At 34.3% G+C, this 24,982-nt stretch overlaps 1 protein-coding gene across 1 annotated transcript; it reads left to right on the top strand.

Moving 5' to 3' along the window:
* Nucleotides 1-869: 869 nt before the first annotated feature.
* On the top strand, nt 870-24,027 carry LOC117110545 (protein flightless-1 homolog). The gene is made up of 28 exons (XM_033253293.1): nt 870-1,024; nt 2,919-3,029; nt 3,583-3,735; nt 3,846-3,931; nt 4,402-4,478; nt 4,815-4,899; nt 5,159-5,379; nt 5,783-5,999; nt 6,307-6,391; nt 6,658-6,817; nt 7,399-7,490; nt 8,638-8,711; nt 9,369-9,502; nt 10,945-10,991; nt 11,578-11,643; nt 11,944-12,180; nt 12,440-12,555; nt 13,476-13,605; nt 14,406-14,490; nt 15,230-15,317; nt 16,063-16,176; nt 19,304-19,412; nt 20,005-20,085; nt 20,721-20,817; nt 21,544-21,824; nt 22,619-22,812; nt 23,609-23,669; nt 23,887-24,027. Exons 1-28 carry the CDS (start codon nt 962-964, stop codon nt 24,025-24,027), a joined length of 3,405 nt encoding a protein of 1,134 aa, XP_033109184.1. The 5' UTR covers nt 870-961.
* Nucleotides 24,028-24,982: the final 955 nt, after the last annotated feature.

Below are 24,982 nucleotides of genomic sequence, written 5' to 3'. Positions count from 1 at the left end.
GTATATATACACTGCAGGTTAATATTACGCTTGGTCATGGTGTCAAAAATGGGCCGTGGGCCAAGAGGGTTTATTTTTTTGTCTTAAAATGTAGAATTAAATTTATAATCGATTTTTGATAGTTACCATCTCCATAACTTACTCTTTTTTTAAATAGACAAAAATATTTGAAAAATTCTATTCATTAATAATTCATTATGCAAATTAGAAAAAAAATAAACTAATCATGTTACGGGAAACCTGGTGGTTGTGTGTTCAATTCCCACACGAACCATTTTAGTTGATGGTGGATAACGAATAGCAAGCTTGGAGGTTGTATGTTCGATTCTCACACAAACCATTTTTTTTTTTTTTTTAAAGGCAGTTTTAGTTGATGGTGGTGGATAATGAATGGCAAAACCTGGTGTTTGTGTGTTCGGTGGTAACCAACCTCTATTTCAAACGTTTACCGACGTCGGGCCAACAAAGTACTATGACGTTGCGACGTCTTTAATTACATCTAATATTTACAACCTCTAACCAACGTCGGCCCAACGGTTGTAACCAACCTTCACTAACGTTTACCGACGTCGGGCCAACAAAGTACTCTGATGTTGCGACAGCGTCTGTTATCACATCCATTATTTACAACCTCTAACCAACGTTTTTTAAAGGTCCTGTATTTTAAAATTGAAACAATTCTTTTTATCAAGAATCTTCAAAAAGAAAAGGGGTGATAGCAGTTGATTTTGTATTCTCTCATTGTACAGTCTAGTTGGTGATTTCTTTTACTGTTAAAAAAAAAAAAAATTAATTGCGATGACGTACGAATTGCAGAAATTCCATCTGTGTCACTTCCTGTTTAGGTTCTTTACGGAAACGCCCACTTCTTATAATTTGGACGAAAACATTCTGTAAAGCCTGGCAATTTCTTAACTTCTCGAGAAAGTAGTCGAGATCGACATCGACGATAGGCCTAAAAATGGCTTCCACCGGTGTATTACCGTTTGTGAGAGGTATAGATTTAAGTCAAAATAACTTTAAGGTAAGTGTTTATAAACCATTAATTGATTGGTTATTTTGTTATCTAAAATTCTTCATAATAATAATAATTATAAAATAGTCCGCATTATGTTAGGACGTCGCCCTAGCCCTAGTTAAGCTAACTAGGGTATACCGCCTAGCCTAGGTAGGCCGAGGCCTAGCCTTTAGGGGCATAACATATTAGCCTAGGCCTAGGGCCTATGCCTAGCCTCAATCAGTCTAGGGGCCGATAGTTAGCCTACTACTTAGGGGCCTACTCAGGCCTAGGAGGAGCTAGCAGTGAGAGGGTGTGGGGGATAGGTAGATACCTGGCCAAACCCTACCGTAGTGCCTTTTATTTATGGACTACGCGGCTACTACTCGGAGTAGGGGACCTACTGGTAGTCTTAGGCCTGTTAAAGTCGGGCACTCACTGCGTCGTACGATAAATCCAAGTCCGCCCCCTGTGAGCACTAGAAGCTGTCTGCTAATTGGCGGTGGCAGTCTGAATGGATCCTCATTAAAATCGATCCATTTGCGCGCGTTGTCGCGTTCGTTCTTTGTAGAATTGTGTCAGCCGATGGTTGTCGGCTGCAGTGAGTGTCTGGCTATATTTAAAAAATGTTCCAATTTCAGCCTACACCAAAATAATCGGGAGACCGGAGAATGTGCAGGTGAAGGGCGTCCCCATTTCCACCATTTAGTGAAAAGTGCCCACAAAGTCAAAATATCCTGATACTGCATTAACGTCTTTCAAGGTACATAAACATAATAGTCCATTGGGTTTTTCATTCATGTGGCCTAGGAATTTCATCTATTTTACCGTGTAAATCCCATGTTTTTTTACGTGCCATACGTTGAATTAGGTGGTTGTACCGTTAATGCAACAAATCTAGGCCTAGTTTTTGAAATTTGGTAGACCGGGAGATAGTAAATTCAGGAGACTCCAGATCGTGGGTTGGGACCTCTGCCTAAAAATGCATCGTGCATGCACAGTCTACAGACACGGTGCGTCACTCTGCTCAGTCCTACTTTCTTAACATAGGGTGCTTTCAATTGCACGAAAGTAGAACGTAATGACGTCACTTAAAGTCATCTCGGCATGCGAAAATGTTAAGGTCACCTCGTCGAGTAGATTCTGGAATGCAAATCTATGTATGCAGAGACCGTAGGACTCCAGGTAGGATGGTTACGCTTGAGTGATTCCATTCTAGTGTTGCATCGTCGCACAAATCGAAAGCTCCCTATTGCAGTGAACACCATCGGAAACCGGTCACTCGACTGCGTGAGAATGCATGTTTTACTGTAATCCTGTACTCTACTAAAGATTCCAACTGTCTGCCTTTTTGGCAGGATTGTATTGCTTTTGTAGTTTGCGTCCTTCGGTCCTGCCCATCCCTGAAATTGTCCCGCTTTTTCACTAATATTTGAATTGTAAAAATTATACTGAAATGACCAAATAAAAGTATAAAACAAGATAAAATTCACCTAACACACATGTACCCCATCTCTACTGTGATACAACAACATCCTAGTTTATTACTGTACTACAAACCTATGTAATTAAGAGACAACTCAAGCATATCGAGTGCGAGGTGCGTTATGACTGTTAAGCCAGGCACCCACGGCCATACAACGAATCCAACCCCCCTTCCTGCAAGCGTGCTGAACTTCTAAATTCTATCACCATTTTTAAAATTACAATTCAGTAATTCTACTTCTATGTTGATACTGGAGCAATTGAGGTATACTTTGAATATTTTCTATCACCCCAGATGGTTTCAAAACAAACTTTGTTCCACCTCTAGTAATAGCCCCCTGCTTTAATTCCATCGTGGTAATTTTAAAAAAAAGTAAAAGAAATGTGGCAGCAACAACACCAATTTCAATTTTGCAGTTTCTCTTTAATTGTCCAGGAGGATGAGTTTCCTAAGCATGTTGCGGATATGTCTGGCCTCAGGTGGCTCCGAATAAACAAGACCAACTTGGACATGTTGCCTGATGAGCTCTCACACCTCTCCAAGCTTGTAAGTACCAATGATTGCATACCTATTCAAGCTTAAGCTAAAGCAGGCACTCTATAGAGTGCATAACCTCCTCCCTGGCTTTATTGGTATTCAACAAAGTGGTCAGAGCTCAACAATGTGGCGTGAGAGCTTTTGCTGTCGCAGCTCCAACATTATGTCCATACCAATCTCCATGAGACAGTATTTTACATTAAAGTATTTAAGACAAAATATATATAGAAATCAATTGCTTGTAGTTTGTACTCATTTGGCTATTTCTTTGTGATATTTATTGTACTACACTCAACATAACAGAAAATATTATATTACAACATTTAACACACAAATTTATAGAAGTACATCATTAGTTGTTATTTTCATACAATTTATTTTCCGAAAATAATATGTTGATTTGATATCAATATATTTTACTAGTTGAGCAACTCATTTTGCTAGTTACATTTTTCACAACTAGCAAACTTTAGCAATAGGTTGCTAGTGGCTAAAAAAGTAAATTTCTAGCCCTGTTGGTATTCAACAATGTTTTGATGTGTTTCTTGTGTTAATCATTCAGGAACACTTGCACATGGCAAGGAACAACCTAATACAGATACATGGAGACTTACCAACTTTGAATAATCTGCGTACACTGAACCTGCGACACAATAAAATACGCAACTCGGGAATTCCCAATGATGTATTCGTTCTGGATGAAATTAGTGTTGTGGTAAGATTATTAACCAACTTTACTTATATATTTTTTCCTTATTTTCATTATCATTTATGTAAGTGTTTAAATGGATTACTATTTTATTAACAAAACAATTATTTTTTTAGGATTTCAGTTACAATCAGTTATCAGGAGTACCAGAGGAATGTGAGAAGGCCAAGTCTTTATTGGTGCTTAACTTAAGTCACAACAAGTAAGTAACCCTTATCTTGAAAGTCTGTCTCTGGAATAGATGTAAACACAAAAATTTGACTTTGTTTAGAATAAGAGGAAGAGACTAAAATATATTGTTTTCCTTTTCAATACATCATTATAATGTTAGAGAATCATGCAAAATCTGGAAAATTGCTATGAACAAGATAATAGGAAACAAATATTAAAAATTTATATTTTACAAGTTTTTATGCTGTACAAAACCATGGAAACCCATGACAACCCATGGAAACCCTTGGCCGGCTGACTTTATGTTGACAATAATAAAATAGTAAAAGCATGCAAATCTCATGAACTTAAGAAAGAGATGTAAAATTCTGGGAATTTTGTTGTTGTCCGGGATACTCCTGCGACTTGTGGGGGACTTGGTACCCCTGCAACTACTACGTAGACAATTTAGGTTGGAAAATTTTATTCATGATTATATGATTATGTTTGTTTTCGTTTCAGTATTCCATCGATACCAAATCAATTATTTATCAACCTGACCGATCTGATCTACCTAAATTTAAGTGACAACAAACTAGGTGAGGATTCTGTTAAAATTGTTTGTCAATTTTTTCCCCCAGCTTCTATGTTAATCTAAAAATAGGCTCCGGATATGAGCATGAGTAGGCTGCAGAAACTAGGTCATACCTTGAAGCAAGAGCGCTCTACATGTGCTACAATCAAAGTCAGGAACTAAGAATTTAAAAAAATAACTGACTCGATTAAAAAATAAATTCTTTTGCAGATGGTAGAACAGTTTTTTTTTCACTTAATAGCTTTCCATTTTTATATATTTTAAATGTAATTCTATGGAATATTAAAAAATAGTACTGTACAATTGTACTAACTGTTAATTTTGTTGTCATTCCTTTCAGAATCACTTCCTCCTCAAATGCGACGCTTGGCCAATTTACAGACTCTCATACTGAACAACAATCCAATCCTTCATGCACAGTTGAGGTATGCCTAAAGCTATTATGAACTCTTGACAAATCTTTGTTATTATTATTGCTGCTGTTATTGTTATTATTGTTATTATTATTATTAATATTATTTCTAATACTCTGATTGATTTCACAGTCTTATTTTTACAAATATAAAATTTATCAAAAAAAAAGGTCAACATAACACAGAGAATGGCACTAAACTCAGATGGTAATCTCTAAAATAACCATGTTTATGAGATGCCGTACTTATTATTTGATGATTTTTTTTTTAGACAAATCACTAACATGTCGCAGTTGCACACGTTGCACATACGCAATACGCAGCGCAACTACTCCAACATACCGCCGCAACTTGACATGCTGACCAACCTTGCTGACGTGGACGTATCTCACAATGAACTTGCCAAGGTACCGGAGGCTTTCTATCGTCTTCCTTCATTGAAACGGTTGAACCTCAGCAGCAATTGTATCAAAGAACTGTCTAGTAGTGCCGGTAAGCATCAAGTGTGTATACTGATCAACGTAGTAGCTATTTATATCCATTTATAATTAAGAAGTACCTTTATTTTTTGAAATTGTTATCTAATTTTGTATTTTAAAATCATGTTCTAGTGGTGTTAATGTAGAAATTAGGAATAATTTTGGATATGTTCACCTGTCCATACATGTTTTCTTCCAATATGAAAAATATTATCGGCATTTTATCCTTAGGAGTGATGTTTTCCCCTACCTAATATGTTATCGTACTGAATACTCAGTATGTTCCCAAATACTTGCGAAGAGACTTTTGCATGTGATTCAGGAGCCCACGACCTACAGATAACTAGCCTGGTGTCTGGTGTGTTTGCGTCCAAAAAACATCATCTTATCTTTTAAATATTTGTATTTGTTCGCAGATTACTGGGTTAACTTGGAGATGTTGAATCTGTCACGCAACAAGCTTTCAAGCCTGCCAGTCGCCATTTGTAAGCTGACAAAGCTTAAGAAATTGTATGTCAACTCAAATGAGCTGGACTTTGAAGGTATTCCCTCCAGCATTGGCAAGATGTCAGGTCTGGAGCAGTTCCTCGCAGCGAGCAACAAATTAGAACTCATACCAGAAGGTTTGTGCAGGTAAGTTTTTAGTCAGTGGAGGAGGGTAGTCCCATACTAGAAGGCTTGTGAGGTAAGGTTATAGTCAGCAGTGGTTGACCTAGAAATTTGAAATAGAGGAGCCCAGGGAGAGACTTTCACAGGTAGAGGATCTAGACCACCTCAGCCTCACCAAAAAATTATGGCACCCCTAGGCAGCTGGAAAAGACATCCTCAAACTTTCATATAATTTCTTTTTTAATTTTGATAAGTTTGGGCAGGAGGGTGGGGGTGGTTATGTTGTTATATTATGATGACTGACTTGTGTCTTGTATTTCTTGATGTGCAGGTGTCCCAAGATCAAACGCTTAGTTTTGAACAGTAATTGTCTTGTCACTTTACCTGAAGCCATTCATCTTATAACAGATTTAGAGGTAAGGTGTTACAAGGTGTTTAACATCTTAAAAAACTAACCACCAGTTTTGAATGTAAAGCAAAATGCCATATTTATCATCATATAAATTTTGTTTACAATCATTCCGATTACCTCTGCTATTATGCTATTTTCATTTTTTTTTTTCATGTTTGATGTTTAGGGCTGCTTGTTTCTCCTTGAATTTGCCCTTCTGTATTTGAGTAAATAAATAGAATATGTCTTTAAATCATCTTACATTCAATTGTACTTGTCCCCTCCTGTAAGGTGTTAGATGTTCGCAACAACCCTAATTTAGTGATGCCACCTAAACCAAGGCAACAGCAGAAAGGAGCTGGACAGGAATTCTACAATATTGACTTCTCTCTCAACCACCAGTTACGTCTGGCAGGAGCAGTTCCTGCTGCCAGCTCAACTGCAACGCCAAGTAGGTTTCACACCTGATATCTTCAGCATTGCTAAAGTAATTGTAAACTTATGGCCAAATAAAAATAAGTGTTATTTTCACGTCCTGGATTTGAAATTGTTTTTTTGCTGTATACTAGTGTCAAATAAGCTGGTAAATAATACAAATAGTTTTTAAAGAAGTAAAGATATTATTTGTAATGTATTCCTGACATTTATATTTCTACCTCTGCCTGTTGATTATTGGAATTTGATTTTATTCGGTGTGAATACCAAGGATTACCCACAATAGTCCGAAGACTTACTTTCAGTCCCCTATTGTTTTTCCAAAGACTTTACTGCTTTTTTTAAATTGCACCAATTTCTTAAATGTCTCTTCTGAAAGATGGTGTGCTTTTTTTGAAAAAAATGAGCAGTGTCACATGAAGTTGAACTAAGTACCAAAGTTTAAACAGTGGATCTACATGGCTCAGCGCACACAGTGACTACCACCACTCTAGTGGATATACTGTATAGCATTGACCGGTTTATCATTTATCATTAAAAAACGGACGCCAAATACTGTTAAGCATCTGTTCTAAACCGTGCATATTTTATTTTTAGCAAAAGATCCAATTGCTCGTAAAATGCGTCTACGGCGAAGGAGGCAGGAGAGCGACAATGTGGCCGATAAGGATCAAACTAAAGTTTTAAAGGTAACTCAAGTCAAGTCACCTTCACCCTCGAATACCTCTAAAAAGCTTGTATGCAATAAATTAATACAATATTTCTCCAGCTTTAATAATAAAAAAGTATAAATACCACTACACCATCAGTTTTGGTAAGAAGAAATTCTGTTGCAGATTATTTGTGGTCTGTATTTCAAAAAAACAATTAATAAACAAATGAAGCATATGTTATTAACTAATTTAAAATTGCTTATTTGGGTGGAAGGAAATACTGCATTTAAAGTAAAACCCACCAATCAGCAGTTGTATGTAATTGTTTATTTATAGTAATAGATGTTTAGTGATGTGGAACAGGACAGTGACAGTCCAGTTCATGTCCATATTATTTCATTGGCTGCCTGTGGATGGTGTGGAACAATATATTGTATTAGAAATGACTAGTTGTATCCTGACACAGATAATATAGTGTTTTAGGTTTCATGTGACATTATTACTCTTTCCTGTTTAGCTTTTTATTTGTGTAGTGCAAAAATGGTAAGTGTATTTATAAGTTCTACATATGTAAGTGTATTTAAAAGTTTTATATATTTGTAAGTACATACTTATAAGTTTTATGTATTTATAAGTCTATTATAAGTTTTACATATTTTGTATTCATATTATTGTCAACAATATATGAGGTGAATTAGGTGCAGTGTACTGGAGACAACTCCTAAGAGTATATTGTGTTCTGCAACATTATCTTCATCCACTTACATATATGTTATATTTACATTTCTGCCAATAGAAATGGTTATTTTGTAACTGATAGATGTATGTAAGGGGTGAAGCTTTTGTACACTAGCAGCGGTCCTAAAGGTGGAAGAAGCCACTTCTGTGAGACTGCTTAAATAAGCTTTCATAGTAATATATCTATTCTAATTTTATATTTTGCTCTGCATGCAAATAATAATAATATAATAATATAGTAGGAAAAACAGTCATATATGAATTTTTGGGAGAGGAGTTAGTTTCCAGGAGATTTTTAAGTGCTTGTGGGAGTCTGTTAGAATTTCTGGGAGACTTCCACGATTTGTGGGAGACTGTGGATCCCTGCACTACTATCATGTGTTGCAAGTGTTGACAAAATCTAGAAGATAGCCATAAATTAATAACACTGTCTTTACTTTTTTAGGGTATGAGTGATCTGGCGGAAAAGAAAAATAGGGGATTGACAAGAATGGAATCCTCAGAAGAAAAAGAAGTAGGGTAAGTTATTGATTAATTTCTCATTATTTACTTTAAAACAGATTCTTTAAATAATGTAATATAAAAATATTATTTTTACAAAATATATGGTCATTACGACATCTAAAGTATTTAAGATAATTTAATACTTTAGATTGTAATCTTGTTTTATGCAAGTTTGTGCTACCTTTATTAGTTAGCACTTTTTTTTATTGAGAAAAGAAATGTAAAATAATAAATGTTATAGTTCTTAATTTATGTATTATATTTATGCTAATTATTGTCATTTTTACCATATTGATATTCAAATGTTGAATTAATTTGTTCATTTTAGTTTTACTAAATACTGCCCCGGACCATATGAGGGAACTCCAGAATGAATTGAAATTTCCACATAAAATTTTACAAAATAATAATGGCTGAGAGAATATATTAGAATTATTGTTCCATAAAATGTACTAACAGAAGAAGTTATCAAAAACTTGCTATAATTAGGAATTCTGTGTATCAGGTTTTCTTTGAAATGCAATTATATCTCGAAAAGTAGGCCTACTAACACAACTTAAAGGGCATTCATAAAAAGAGAATGTTATTACATGTTCTGTGTGTAAATCAAATTTTGAATTCTGTATTCAATTTAAAATAGGACACCCCTAACACTCTGTTTGTAATTTGCAGACACAAAAGTTGGTTAGATGCTTTGGAGAAGCCCCAGCTGGACTACAGCGACATCTTTACCTCAGATGTTGGTCAGATTCCAGGCCTAGAGGTTTGGCAGATTGAAAACTTTGTTCCAATAGAAGTTGAAGAAGGTGAGTCAAAAAGCTTGAAACACTTAGTTAAAGAGGTAAATTCATAACTTTATGGCAGTACAAAAATGTCTCTCATTTTATATCTACTAAAGATGAAACCCCTAAATAATATAGGAGCTCTGTTGTTTATTTTTAATAAATGTCCAGGCTGTAATAGTGATTATATTGGTAAGACAGATAAATGCTTAATAACTAGACTTAAAGAACATTTTTCACGATCTGATACTATTATAAATGACCATATACAAAATTGTGAGGATTTCCAATATGTTTTAGGTTTACAAGGTATACTTGAAAATGATAATGTAGCCTGTAATGTAAGTAATAAATTAGGTTTAATATTTTCTAATACTTACATTATTGACAGTTCGCAAAATTGGTGTATGCTACTGTTTAAAGATGCGTTTGCTATACATAGGCTACACCCATTGCTTAACAATGGGTTGAAAGCTTCAAAGGAGCTTTCTTTGTTTTTGTAGGTAACTTTGATCAGTAGGGTAAGGATGCTTTGATCTTTAGTTTATTCATAGCTATGTCACCTACTAGGAGTAATGTTTTGATAGGTCAAACACTTTTGCTACTTGTGCATATAGGCTTGCAAATATAGATAATTTTTCATTCCTGATGATGACATAATTAATGTCGAAATATTGAATCCCGACACGATGGCCTGCATTTCGATACTTGGAATATATATTATACTATTTTACGTGGTTGCAAAAGATTAATAAGTCCGTCACTGCAAGGTTTCAGATATCTGTGCTGCAGGAGAATCCAAGAAAATTGCTTTCTTGCTAAGACTAGACAATTTTGATTGTGTGTGTGTCCATTTTTCATGTCCAATGTTGTAATTTAAGAACCTTATAGCTGCATATTTTTTTGTTTTGTTTTTTTTTTTGGCCAAAAAATGATAATAAATTAAACAAATGAAGCATGATGTGGCAAAATGGCTGAGTTGTATCTGAAATTGAAATTCAAGTTATTGGTATTTCCAGATCCCTGATCTTTGTGATCTTTGAAATGAGGAGTCATTCAATTCAAGCCTAAGTTATTGGAAAGTGAAAGTACAGTACTCTTAGAATCAAGATAAACATGGTTTTGAGTAATTGCCTTTCAAAGTTATTTGTGCATCATTGTTTAATAGAATGAACTATCAAAATAACTTTAAATAAACAATTTGTTAACCACTTCCAGAACTAATACTTTGGGACATGATTAAAAGACATATAACTGTTGATCTATAGTGAAAAACAAATTTGGATTTTTAGGAAATTTTTTGAGCTCCCATATTTTATAGCTCATTTACTCAATACTGGACTGTGCAAGAACTTAACCATTTCGCCACGACCTGCCTCAAATAGTACATACAGTATTACAAATAAAAAATAAAATCTTTTAATAAATGTCAACAAAATATATGTATTGTTCTTTTTATTCTTTAGCCCTTCATGGAAAATTCTACGAAGCTGACTGTTATATTATCTTAAATGTAAGTTATGTTCTAAAGCCAATTATATTGAGTTTAACAAATTGGGGGATATGGTTTAGTGTAGCGGATTCTACACTCTGACCATTCTTAGCTGACCATGCTTAGGTATCCTATCTTGCATTTGTTGATGTTAATTCCGATTGGCTAAAATTCCCTTAATTCAGTTCATTCATACGATAACATCCAATCAGGAATTGATTTAATACTGTAACAATAGGCACTGCATATACAAATGTAGCCCCTTTCATAGAAAACTAAGATATTTAGATTATGCAGGTATGATTGTAGTAGAGTGATGGAAAATGTTGTTACCCCTAATTATACTTGTCATAAAAATTAATTTCAAGGTTGTTTCATGTGGGTGGGTTGAGCTTAGCAGGTCTGGGCAAACTAAATTTGTTGAGTATAGCTGCACATGCCCATCTAAAAATTCCTACCTCCCCCCCCCCCCCCCCACCCCCCACTATTTCAAATCCTGGAGTGACCACTGTAATTATCGGTATGTAGACATTAAAACCTCATATATATTTAATATTTCAAAAATATATTTATGTATAAAGATAATTCCAATTTGTTTTTTTGTTAGACTACACAAGATGAGAGTGAGAACCTTCACTGGCAGATTTACTACTGGATTGGAAGTGAGTCTACGGTAGGCATGCTTCATATCATTTGTTACTGTTACTAAGAAATGTAACATCAATTCATACTTTACCGGTGACAAAAAGTTCTTAATCAGCACCCTACCCAGGGGTAGCATCACACTTTTATTTGCATCACACTACTTGAAATTGGGGATAAGCTCCAGCAATGTAACTGACACAAACTTGGTCCTTAACCCACCTAACTTGCATAAGAAGGTTATTGAAGGAGCCAGTTGACCAGACCTCTTGTATGTAAAGTATGATGCTTTATTAATGATATTTACACGCTTTTCATTCCTCTTCACTAGCTGGACAAGAAGGCCAGCGCAGCTATACACGCTGTAAACCTGCGAAACCTGCTGGGAGCACGGACTAGAACAATTCGTGAGGAGATGGGCGAGGAGGGCGAAGAGTTTATGGAGTTGTTTGGTGACGTATCGTACATCGAAGGTGGAACGTTGAGTGGATTCTACACTGTTGATGATATCTCATTTACTGTCAGATTGTACAGGGCCTCCGGTACACAGAATATACACCTGGAACCGGTCAGTATTCTTAAGCTAGTAACTACTCACTGCGCACAACTAAAGTAAAATAATTTTGGAATGCAAATTTGCCCTTTCTGTTTTTATTAAGACTGAGGATGTGGCATTGTTTTTATTAAGAGCAGAATTGTGACAAAATCAGTCACAGAGCAGAGGTATGCACTCTATGTAGTGATGCTCTAAGAAATGTTTAACATTTGTGTCATATTTTATTATTAGTTTTATTATCACTATCATCAGTTATGTGTTGTCACCTTAGGTTCCAGTTGATAAATCTTCACTTGATCCGAGGTATACATACTTACTGGACAATAGACTGACCATCATGATATGGTATGGAGACCAGTCCAAATCTTTGACGAGGTCAAAAGCAAGGTATAATCTTTATTTGTATTTAATAAACAATGAAAAGGGATAAAAACCTCCACTAACAGTTTGGACATCAATCTGTTATATATATATATTTTTTCCTAAACAAAAGTTAAACTATCATAAAAAATATCACTGTTATCTGAACAACTGCAATTGCTATTTAAGCTGTTTTAGGTTATAATCAATCAGCACTGATATTGTGCTGATTTTTTTAAACAAGCAATTTGAGAAAGAGTTTCACCCAAAGTCTGTCTTGTTATGATTTTCTCATTTGCAAGACATATCTTTGAACTTTAAATTAATATTACAAGTGTAGTCTGCTAAGAGTATTTGGAGAAATGCTACCAACGTAAAGCGTTGTCCAGACTCAAATTTGACAAAAACATGTGACATGCCTAAATATGGTCATGAAGACATCACATAATTAACATATATAGGTACATTATGACTATATATGGACGTACAACAGTTTTTTGTGAAAGAAAGTTTGATAGTGTGGCAGAGACTAACATTATAGATTAATGGCAGAGAAGATAAACAAGATGGAGAGAAATAACAACGCTCAGATATTGATGATGACAGTGATTTATGATATGCCTAAATATGGTAATGATGACATCACATCATGACCATATATAGGCATATCATGACTATATATGGGCATCCAACAGTTTTTTGTCAAAGAAATTTCGATAGTGTGGACAGAGTTTAACATTATAGATTAATGGCAGAGAAGATAAACAAGATGGAGAGAAAGAACAACGCTCAGATATTGATGATGACAGTGATTTATGATATGCCTAAATATGGTAATGATGACATCACATCATGACCATATATAGGCATATCATGACTATATATGGGCATCCAACAGTTTTTTGTCGAAGAAATTTCGATAGTGTGGACAGAGTTTAACATTACAGATTAATGGCAGAGAAGATAAACAAGATGGAGAGAAAGAACAACGCTCAGATATTGATGATGACACAGGGAGCAGAAGTACAACAATTCTGGGAGCTCCTTGGTGGTTTTGATGTTGATTTCGTACCAACAGTAAGTTTTCATAACCATTACCAAATATAAGTCTCCCTCTAGTTAATCACCCCTCCAATTAACGACTACCTCCAAATAGAGACAACTTTTGTGTGCTCCCAAATTAACAATGTAGCTTATCTTTATTATTATTCTAATTAAGAGGCCAAAGTCGCTATAGATTTTAGAAACGCTGGTCCTAAAAGCGGACTTTATGGGAGGGAGAATTGTACTATACAATAATTTTATTTTTTATGTCCACAATGAATAAGGCAAGACTTCTTTTATTTCTTGTTTCACATTAATTATTTTTTAAAAGATTATCGGAGGAGGGCAGAATAAAAATTAAAATAAAATTTTGTTTTCTCATTTAGCCAAAATCATCCAGAGAGAGGAAAAAATTAAAATAAAATTTTATTGGTGCATGTAAAATAGGATGGATAAATGCTTCAAATTTATATAATTAGGAAGAAATATACATAATGGTAATGATTTTTAATAATAACGATCTTATCTTTGGAGATTTCAAGGTAGCAGAAGGCGTAATAAAAATAAAGAAAAACTTTTATTTTTTTCTGAAATATCCACTTTTTCGTGGCAGCGAGTGCGCTAATTGGCCAAAAATAAAATTTTATTTTTATTCGGAAATCATCAATATTTATATTTTGAAGTCAGTTGGTTCGTTAAACAAGATATAAATAAAGCTTCGCCCAAGAAAAGATAATAATAAAGAAAAGAATAGAATGATCAAACGTGCAGTATATTTTAAGGCAAGCTCTCAGAACACTATGAGTACTCCTTCATTATTTTCACTTTTTTAGAATTGTGTTGATGAAGAATTCACACCAGAGAAGCCAAAACTGTACCAAGTCGGACTTGGAATGGGGTACCTTGAACTTCCACAAGGTAATAGCAAATTTACAGATCAATTGATACTTTATGTAGTGATAACTAGTGGTGTGTCTAATATGGTAAGTTTGTAAAAGTTGAAGGATGTCACATATTCATTACTGAAAGCAAATAAATGAGGTGGCGTACTAAGTAACAATTTGTCGTTGTGGAATGATATGAATTATGCACCTCTACTGCTTTTACTGTAGTCACAGACCACACCCATACGCAATTCAGCACAATGACACTGCAAAGTATGGGTTATTCTCCTACGTTTATATTTCCATGCCACCCTTTTAATAATAATAGTTATAATAATAATGCTAAATATTTGTATAGCACCAAATCCAAATTGAGTTATCAACGGTGTTGAGCGTCATTACCTCTGGTCACTTGATAACATACAAAATGGCAAACCAACACAAAGTGCAACTCCGTTTACTACCCGGGGAGTATACGCGGTCATGCGCTTCTATCAGCACACGAAACTAGTACATTCGATGTAACAACATCATATCGGGTACCCATTTATACTCCTGGATAAAGAGAGACAAACCTCCCTAGTATATTTCAACAAGGTTCCCATTTATATTCCTGGCTGGAGAGAGACTAACGTGTGAAGACACAAACAAATTACACAGCGAAGGTTAAAACCCACTGTGCCAAACATTGTTGTATAATATGTATTATTTTAGTACAAAGGACTTGTATTTCTCATGTCTGATGCATTGAATTGTTTTCTTAATTGTTTAAGTTGAATTGCCAAGAAACAAGTTGAAACAGTCCTGTTTGGAAACCAAGAATGTATATATACTTGATTGTGGAGCTGATATATTTATCTGGTAAATCTTGTACATTTTTCATAATTAATTTGTTGCTGTTGCTCAAAATGGCTTTCCATATGTGATATTTTCCCACTAAACCCTGGCAATGTCGAAAGATAACAGTTTGGAGAAAATCTGAAATTTTCATTGTCAGATCAAAAATTCTTCTGCATACAAACCAAAGTTTGAAGCTGTTGTAATAACACCCTAAAACAAGTATAAACTTAAGAGTTACCATAAAGAGCAGTTTATAAAAAGAGGGCAACCACATGTAAAAGCAACTCAACCAAAGGTTTTAAATAAAAATCAGGGAGTGATCCTATAAGGCCATCATGTTTGCTTTTATTGGGTTTTCTTTAAACCAGGCTCCAGAAAGTTTATTTCTAAGGTACAAAAGGGTTTGTCTAACAAAAAACTTAGCAACCTTTAATGTGATAAAGATTAAATATTTAATACTGGGGGAAAAAACATAACCACCCGTTTTTCCACCAGTTTTTAAATATTAGCAATCCTGTATCTCATTAATTGTTCCAAGTCTTTCATCAAATACTATTTCTGTGACTTGAAAACATCTGATGTCCAAAAAAGGCGAAATAAATGAAATGAAATATCAAACTTGTTTTTCCTCTGGTACCCAGCTTTGAAGCTTTACTCCTAAAATGCATTTAAATTGATGAAAGCAAGTATTTTGCCCTGAACACATTTACATTCAGAAGCATAATTAGAAATTTGTTATTGGTCAGTTTATAAATTAAACTTGTAGGATTGGTCGGAAGTCAAGTCGTCTTGTAAGGGCTGCTGCCCTGAAGCTGGCGCAGGAGTTGTGCAGCATGATTTCTAGGTCTGTTGTTGCCATGGTTGTCCGTGTCCTTGAAGGGTAAGTGTTTGTTATTCTCCTGATTCTGCTCTCAACAAAACCTGTAAGCTGTATATTTACCATACAGGAAACGATTTCTTTATTATTAAACTGCCAATGATTGAATTGATTGGCACCGGTTGAATATATAGGCGATATATTCAACCGATGCCAATCAATTCAATCAAACTCTAGTCTTTCTATGTTGCCGTGAGCTTTAAATTTGGAATACAATATCTTTAAAAGCTATTTATCTATCTGTATGTACAGTATAACAATTAGTACCAGGGATGGTGCCAGCTTCCCCATGACTGGTGGTCAGGGTCCATGCCCATCTCAGCCCCTTCCCCATGTTTCATTTTTCCTTGAAAGATTTTACCATGGTTCCCTGGCGGTTTTACCAGGCCTTCCAGAAACCAGGGCCATGGCCAAGCCGGCCCACCTGCTGGCGGCACCCCTGATTGGTACCTAAATATTTCCAATGCTTTATGTACTGCAAATAAATGTTGTTTTTAAGTTTTCATGCACTTTAGATTACTTCAAAAGATAATTTCAGCGGTCAATTTGTACATTCTTAAATGAAAATTTGATTGGCTGTCCAATACCTAGGCCAGTATTAAAATGCAATAACTGTCCAATACCTAGGCCTGTATTAAAATGCAATAACTGTTTGCCTCCCAGATATGAGCCTTATGTCTTTAAGCAGTATTTTGAAGTTTGGGATGAAATCTTGGCGGTTGATTATACAAAAACCGCTGAAGCCATTTTCAAATCTATGGCATATAACATGTGGTAAGGCAGAGATATAGCACCCACGTGGGCCATTTATGCATGTGTGTGTGTGTGTGCGCTCAACTCTAATGCCTCACTCTTTAAACATGTGTTGAATTTGCATGGAACTTAATCAAAAACTTTATTAAAGTCAGACTCCGGAGGAAAAAAAATTTTTGATATGTTGTAGAACTGATTTTTCTAAGACAGAAAAAAGTTGTTTGACGAAAAACTCGTCAAACAACTTTTTCTGTCTTGGAAAAATCAGTTCTACAACATGTCAAACAATTTTTTTCCTCTAGAGTCTGACTTTAACTTAATATTAGTATGGTAGAGAAGCTTGAGTTCATTCTAGAATTAAATTAGGATCATTTCTATTTTATTTGTTTATATCCCAATTATAGCAAAACATATTTTTTAAACTTAATTTCAAATAAATGTAGGCATGCATACTTTCATAATATGGTTTTAGTGAAATAAGTATATTTGCTATTTAAAATAGAAAGGCATCATTTAATTAAAACATTCAACAACAATTACAATAATTTTAACAATAATAATAACAATAATTTTATTATAATTTAAATTGATTGTAGAGGCCTTGTTTGCATGATGCACTAATTAGATGCTGGCAATTGTGGAATATATTTGTTTCAATTATTATAGTTTTGTTAAGATTATAATACCAAATAATGTTTAATAGGTATAATGTAAAATAATAATTTGTAATTAATTAAATACCTTGTACAGTAGAACTGCTCATTTGGGACACTCCTATGAAGGGGACACTCTCTTGGCTGAAAAATTAGAAAAAGAAAACCCATTTTTGAACACTAAAGCAAACCGCTCATAGGGTTGAGGGGAGGGGGTGGGAAGGAAAGGGAGAGGCAAATTTGGTACTGATTGTGTCACCTTTTTTTGTATTTTTAATTTCCATGTGTTCAGAGACACTTAAATGCCAAGTAGTAATTTATAAATAATGAATATATTGGTGACATTCTTGAAAGCTAAAGTAGAGTTTTATATCAACCAGCTTTTATTTCATAAAATGTATGTTTTACTGATAAGTATGAAATACCTAAAACTTTGTATAACATCTCAGTTTGCTTAACAGAAGATTTAACTATACCTCTTTCATGTGACAGAAAAAGTTAAAAAATATTAACAAATATATCTGTTCTGATATTTCCCTTCTGAGATACGTTGCTTTCACACAGCTAAATGCAAGCCTTGCTAAAACAACGCTTGTGCTTGTTGGACACGCACGCATTCCTGGCAATGTTCTGATTGGTCAATTGTTAAGTTTGAATTACACTCCTGAAAGGTCAATAGTAATTAAACACTAGCCAGCTTTAGCAATGATGCATTTTACAAACATTTTTGAATTTAATTAAATTTTGCCAAATTGCTGCTCAAAATCTTATTTTATACTGCAAAAGAGTAAAAAATAAATATTGTTAACCTTTCTCTTTTTTTGTTGGCTGTGATTTCTAATAATAGTTTTAACTCTATGTGCTCCCATATTGAAGTATAACAAGTTTATTCAGGTCCACCATGATAATAATTTAAATATTTCAATTGTTTTTGTATTGTTTTGGTTTTGCTCTAAAACATTACTCAGCGTTTCTTCAGAATGCCTGTGTTGTTTATAATTGAATGCAGATGTTTTTATTGAATTAGCAAATGTCTTTTAATGTTCAAAAGATTTTTAATTAACTTAATAAAATAAATTTTTTACTCTGGCTTGTAATTCATCATTATCTATTATACTTTGACTAAGCAACAGACACTTTCATCAATATGAATGAAATGATCTGCCATAATAATGATAATAAGACAATAATAAAATTAATGAGTTGTATACTAATCATGAATGATTTTCTAAAGAATACAGTAAAAGATCCATTTTAATTTACCCGACGGTCGTCCACAGCGCGATTTTGTGGAGAAAGCAACACCATGACATATGCGCATTGGATCGCTTTGAATTTGCGATCCATTCATACTGCCACCAGCAATTAGCAGATGACGCTGCGTCGTTTTGTGCTCACAGTTTAATTGGAATTCGTCGGCCAACGGTCGTACAGCAGTTGAAAGACAGTTGAACAATGTAGCGAGTGCCTGGCTTTAGAACTAAGAGTGGAAAAAGTAGTAAATCATGGAATCATGGAGTGACTGTAACTGTAAAAAAAAAATGACTTTGATTTAACCCATGCATCAAAATTCAATTCTTATCATCTTTCACAGAATTTCAGTTATTAACTCTTAATATCTTAACCATTAGGCCTAATTAAGTATTTGTCATCTCATAATACAGTAAAGTAGTAGTGTTTCTAATACTCTGTTTGACTTTGAAACGCCTTTTTTTAAATTCTAGTACTGAGAGCCAGATTTTCAGGTCAAAGTTCCAAGGTTGGGATAACGTCCTCGGAGTTGACTACACCAAGAAAACAGACGGCGCGACAAATACTCGCCAAGTTCGTAAGGTGACCACGGTAGCTTTTTAATTATGAATTGTTATTATGTGTATGAATAAAACAATGGTTTTATGTATTATTGTTTATTAAATAACTTTATAAGAGTGGTCTTTTGCCCTACCTGACGTTAAAAATCACCAAAACCAAATAATTGCGAAAAAATGATTCGGTTGGCAATTCAACCAACAACCTCCAGATAACAAGCCTGGCATCATAACCATTAGACCACAAAGTTTATGCTTAGTAGCTAGTGTTGAATCTGATCCCCAAGTAGCAGCGAGTGTACTGCAATGCTATTTTAATGTTGTTTGCGCCATTAAATTCCCTAGGAGCAATGTATGCCCTCCTAAGAACCTTAACTGACACTTAATATATTTAAGGATTGCAAGCACATTCTTGTTTACTCTCACAATATAATAGATTACTGTTTCTCGAAGTGGTGTTGTCTGACTCCAGGCTGTGTAGTTATCTATCACAAATTTTTAGCATTATGCTTGTTATTGTTTATATGTATTTTTTTGATATTATTGTCATTTTTTATATATTATTTATTAAAGTGTGTTAAAGTAATATAAAAAGTTATTGTTGATTTTTTTTTAAGGATGACAACAAGGATGAGTTTAAGACAGATCTATCAGCTTTGTTCATGAACCGTCAGCCACCAATGACAAACTCTGAATGTGTAAGTCAAAATGAATATTCATGAACCATCAACCACCAATTACAAACTCTGAATGTATAAGTCAAAAATGAATATTTATGAACCGTCAACCACCAATGACAAACTCTGAATGTGTAAGTCAAAAATGAATATTCATGAACTGTCAACTACCAATGACAAACTCTGAATGTGTAAGTCAAAAATGAATATTCATGAACCATCAACCACCAATGACAAACACTTAATGTGCAAGTCAAAATAAATATTTATAAAACCAATCAAACATCAATGACAAACTCTAAATGTGTAAGTCAAAATGAATATTAATGAACCATCAACCACCAATGACAATTGGTGCAAGTAAACTGAACTGTCATGGTATTAGTACCATACATTGACTATTATTCCTTATTCATTAACTTACATCAAGGCCCATTGGTTAGTTTTATGACTTTGCTATAGTAATAATGAATGTTTATGAGTGCAATGGTAGTGAATATTCCATGAGGTGAACAGTGGCATAACTAGCCTCTGAGGGGTCCTGGTTTCGAGAGTACAGTCACATATAAATTGGCTGAAAAGGCTGAGCTGTATACAGTTAACAAATATTGATAACATAATATTGATATAGTGACTGTATTTTATTTTTTTTTTAGGATCAATTAGCCGAAGAGTGGAATGCCGACCTGGACGTCATGGAGTCGTTTGTTCTTGAGAATAAGAAGTTTGTGCGTCTGCCTGAGAATGAGTTAGGTAAGACTCCCTACAACCTTCACTGTCACCTACAGATGTACATCAATCTCATGTTAAACACATGTGACATGCTTAAATATGGCCATGATGACATCACATCATGACCATATATAGGCACATCATTCTCCTGTGAAACACTATGCACATTAAGACCAACTCAGCATTGTGCAATGTAGTACGACTCAATTTTTTGCAAGTTAAATTAAGATGAAAGTAGCATCATAGAATATTGAACATATTTAATATTAAACATGTTTAATATTCTCGGGATTCTTAAGATATGGTATGCATGGGACTACAGTAAGGCGTCCATTTTACGTACTATTTGGTACCAAGTGGTATTCGTAAATTGAAAAATTTGTGAACTAGTTGGGGTGTCAGTTTCCAATTCCTAAGCCCAGCTATCTCCTGTCATTGAGCGATAATAGGTTTACGGTGGCCAGGCAGTGCAGGAGTGTGGCCTACTTCGCTACAGCCTAGCTGATTTTACCTTTGATAAAAACCAAATTATTTTTGATTGCTGGCATTCTTCACTTAACAAAATATTATTTTAACTCTTATTCAAACATCTTTTAGTACACCATGTTCCACTATCTATGTGGTGTACCTCGGGCAATAATATATTATAACTTCATCATGCAAACCTGCAAACAATATTTTATAAATTAATAATAATAAATGGATATAAACTACATTGTAAACCCAAGATTTCCTCAATTGTTACAGGACACTTTTACAGCGGAGACTGTTATGTCTTTCTTTGCCGATATTGGGTGCCTAAAGAAGTCAAAGAGAAATTAGAAAATGAAGATGTTGAAGATGATGGAGAGAAAACAGACGAAGATAACGAAGAAGAGGAGTCGCAAGAAGATGAGATAGCCTACACGGTGTATTTCTGGCAAGGGAGAGATGCCAGTAACATGGGATGGTTGACGTTCACTTTCAGCTTACAAAAGAAATTTGAATCTCTGTTTGGAGAGAAACTGGAGGTCGTTAAACTCTGTCAGGTAATGCTGTCACCTTGTCAATTAAGCTTTGTCCGAACTATCAAACTTGATGTAAGAAATAAATGTGATATGCCCATATTTGGGTGTACTGTAACATGACAAATATATATGTATATATTTTTATATTGCATTATTATACACATAATTATTATTATTATAATTATTATTATTCTGACGTTACTAAAACCTACCAAAATTAGACAATTGAGAAATTAGAGAACAATTAAAAACAACGTGAAGGGGAAAATAACATGATGTTAAAAGGAAAATAACACAAAAGATATTCCCCTTAAGTCGGACTTAGCGCATATTATTATTATTATTATTATTATTATTATTGTTATTGTTATTGTTATTATTATTATTATTATTATTGTTATTATTGTTACATTATTATTATTATGTAAATATTATTATTAATATTATTATTACATTGTTATTATTATTTATATTTAATCTTGCAAAGGAAGATTTTGTTGTGGAAATGGAATTTTAGGAAACTGTCAGTATAAAAGCAGATACATTAAAAGAAACTCAGCTACTACTAATCTCTATTATTAGAGTACCAAACTCTCTCCTTCGTTTCCAGTGATCATATTTGGCATTTTTATCTTATATTTGCTTTAGTAGGCCATTGCAATTTTATCCGATTATATTTTGGACACATTCATTTTACTTGATTTTGCCATGTAACTCAATCAAACAATACGTTTAAAAATAAACTGTAGGTTTATTTTCCTATATTAGTCTTTCTTTATTAAGTTTAAATATTGAATATTTGTTTATAATTTCAGCAACAAGAAAATCTCAAATTCTTGTCGCATTTTAAGAACAAATTTATCATCCATCGCGGCAAGAGGAAAGCAGAGCCAGTGAAGGGGGAGGAGCTGAACCCCAAGTTCTACCATGTACGCGCCAATGGGGGCTCGTTATTCACACGTTGTGTGCAGGTTCATCCTACAACAAAATGGCTTAATTCAGAATTCTGGTGAGTATGAACCCCACCCCACCCCATCCTACACATGGACACAGTTGAACCTCTCCACTAAGCCCCGCCCCTTGGATATTGTTGCTAAGGTCCCACAAAATAAAAGCGTGACTATACGTAAACACATGCGTTGTGGGACGACACATGTTTGTTGGATGTGTGCGTATTCCTTGCACTCTTCTGGTTGGTCAGATGTTAAGTTTGATTAACATTCTGGAAATATCCATTAAGCTTAGGCCTGTAGCGAAAAAGAAAGTGCTGACCGACAGACCTTAATCTGACCAGATTTGGACTTCCAAATTTAACTGCTTCGGCAACGCAACAACCTGTTTCAGGCCATATAATATATTGAGTTGTGGATTGTAATTGTTTTTGTGTATGTTCACACACACTATCTAACGGCTAACAGGATCCAGATTAATAACGGTTGTGTTCATACAAGAAAATCCCCAATCCAGATATCATCCCAAAACCTGACAACACTTGAAAATTGTCAATGAGTACGTCTGATTGGTTAATGATAGAAATGAGCTCAACTTGCTAACCGTTAGCGTATCCACTTTCCGGAAACAGCGCTAACAGATCAGGCGTTTTCACATGCGACGACACTACAAAGATTAAGATTTTGTAGGTTTCTGTCTACAAATCTTACTGTAACAAATACTGTATTTATTCTAAGTTATTCAATATCTATCTTTAAAATTTTTAAAATTTTGATATCATGATAGCAAAACGTTTTTGGTTTTTTTCTTTATTTTTGTTGGAAATTGAAGAATTTGTCAATTGGTGGTGTTAGTGACGAATTATGGGATTATGACTTGCGCAATCCTAGTACAGTAACTGGATTCTTGATACATGTATTTGTTGTATCAGGAACAAGATGTTTTTATAGGATAGATTCTGTCTCTTATACACATCTAGATGTGTATAAGAGACAGGGCAAATACAATTTCATAGTTTGGACAGGTCTTTAGAAATTGAGATACACTCATGAATGTGTAAAAGGGATGTAAAGTGATACAGACACTTTTTTTTCATTTTTTGAAATATATTATCTTTGTATTATTGTTGTAGGTTTACATACAGCATCTTCGCATTAAGCAACCGGATCAGCCACGCAAGCTGGCGATTGTGAAGAAGGGGCGCGAGCCATGGAAGTTTATCCGCTGTTTCCATGGATGGGGGTTGTTCAAAACACACGCTGGCCAACTTTAAGATCAGAGAGTGGTAGTGAAGCTTGAATGGGGGCTGCAATTTTCCTGACAAAAACTATATAATTTAATCTTTATATAATATAATAGCAGTAGCCTGGCAAGGAATCACATGACCGTCTGCCATGTCAGAGTAGTTCAAAAGTCAATAAGTGAAGAGGGTAAGCGTCTTATGGTTTGCAAATGGTCCTGTGTTTTTATAGGGGGATAGCTAAGTTACAAATATCAGAATCTTAGTAAATAACACAAATTTAAAAAAAATAAGCTATGTAAATTGGTGTATCTAAAAGTATTGATGTGTGTGTGAAGTTAAATGGGGATTTGATGATTATGTGGGGCTGCTAGCTTGAAAGAAAACGCAATACAAAGTGATTATAAACTACTTGAGCATGTTTTTTGTTTAACCATTTCCAGTGGGAGATGACTGTGGGTACAAGCTTTTTTAGAAGTGGTGCACACTCACCCCACAGATAAAAAAAAATAGCTTCTCAGCTATGCATACTGTCAACGACACTACAAAGATTAAGATTTTGTAGGTTTTTTTCTACAAATCTTACTGTAACAAATACTGTAGTTATTCAATATCTATCTTTAAAATATTTTGATATGACAGCAAAAGTTTTTGGGTTTTTTTCTTTATTTTGTTGGAAATTGAAGAATTTGTCAATTGGTGGTGTTAGTGACGAATTATGGGATTATGACTTGCGCAATCCTAGTACAGTAACTGGATTCTTGATACATGTATTTGTTGTATCAGGAACAAGATGTTTTTATAGGATAGATTAGACTAAACATTTATACAAATTAATATTGAATAACATAATTTATTTTATATGCTTATATAGTGTCCAGTTGTTTTGGTCAGAGTGCATTCTGTGCATTATCATATTGAGGCAAAACTACATAAATCACATTTTTTTCAATTTTTAGGTATCATCTGTAATTCCCTTTAATTACCT

This window comes from Anneissia japonica, unplaced genomic scaffold (genome assembly GCF_011630105.1).
Source record: "Anneissia japonica isolate Jap-2015-1 unplaced genomic scaffold, ASM1163010v1 scaffold287738_len211916_cov219, whole genome shotgun sequence".
NCBI classification, from domain to species: Eukaryota; Metazoa; Echinodermata; class Crinoidea; order Comatulida; family Comatulidae; genus Anneissia; species Anneissia japonica.
Note: the sequence above shows the minus strand (reverse complement) of the source record. Positions and strands in the feature narration are given on the sequence as shown.

Coding starts and splice junctions, on each gene's coding strand:
- LOC117110545 (XM_033253293.1), top strand. CDS start 962: ATGGCTTCCACCGGTGTATTACCGTTTGTGAGAGGTATAGATTTAAGT. Junction 3,030..3,582: donor TCTCACACCTCTCCAAGCTT/GTAAGTACCAAT, acceptor TTAATCATTCAG/GAACACTTGCACATGGCAAG. Junction 14,491..15,229: donor GTACCTTGAACTTCCACAAG/GTAATAGCAAAT, acceptor TAATTGTTTAAG/TTGAATTGCCAAGAAACAAG.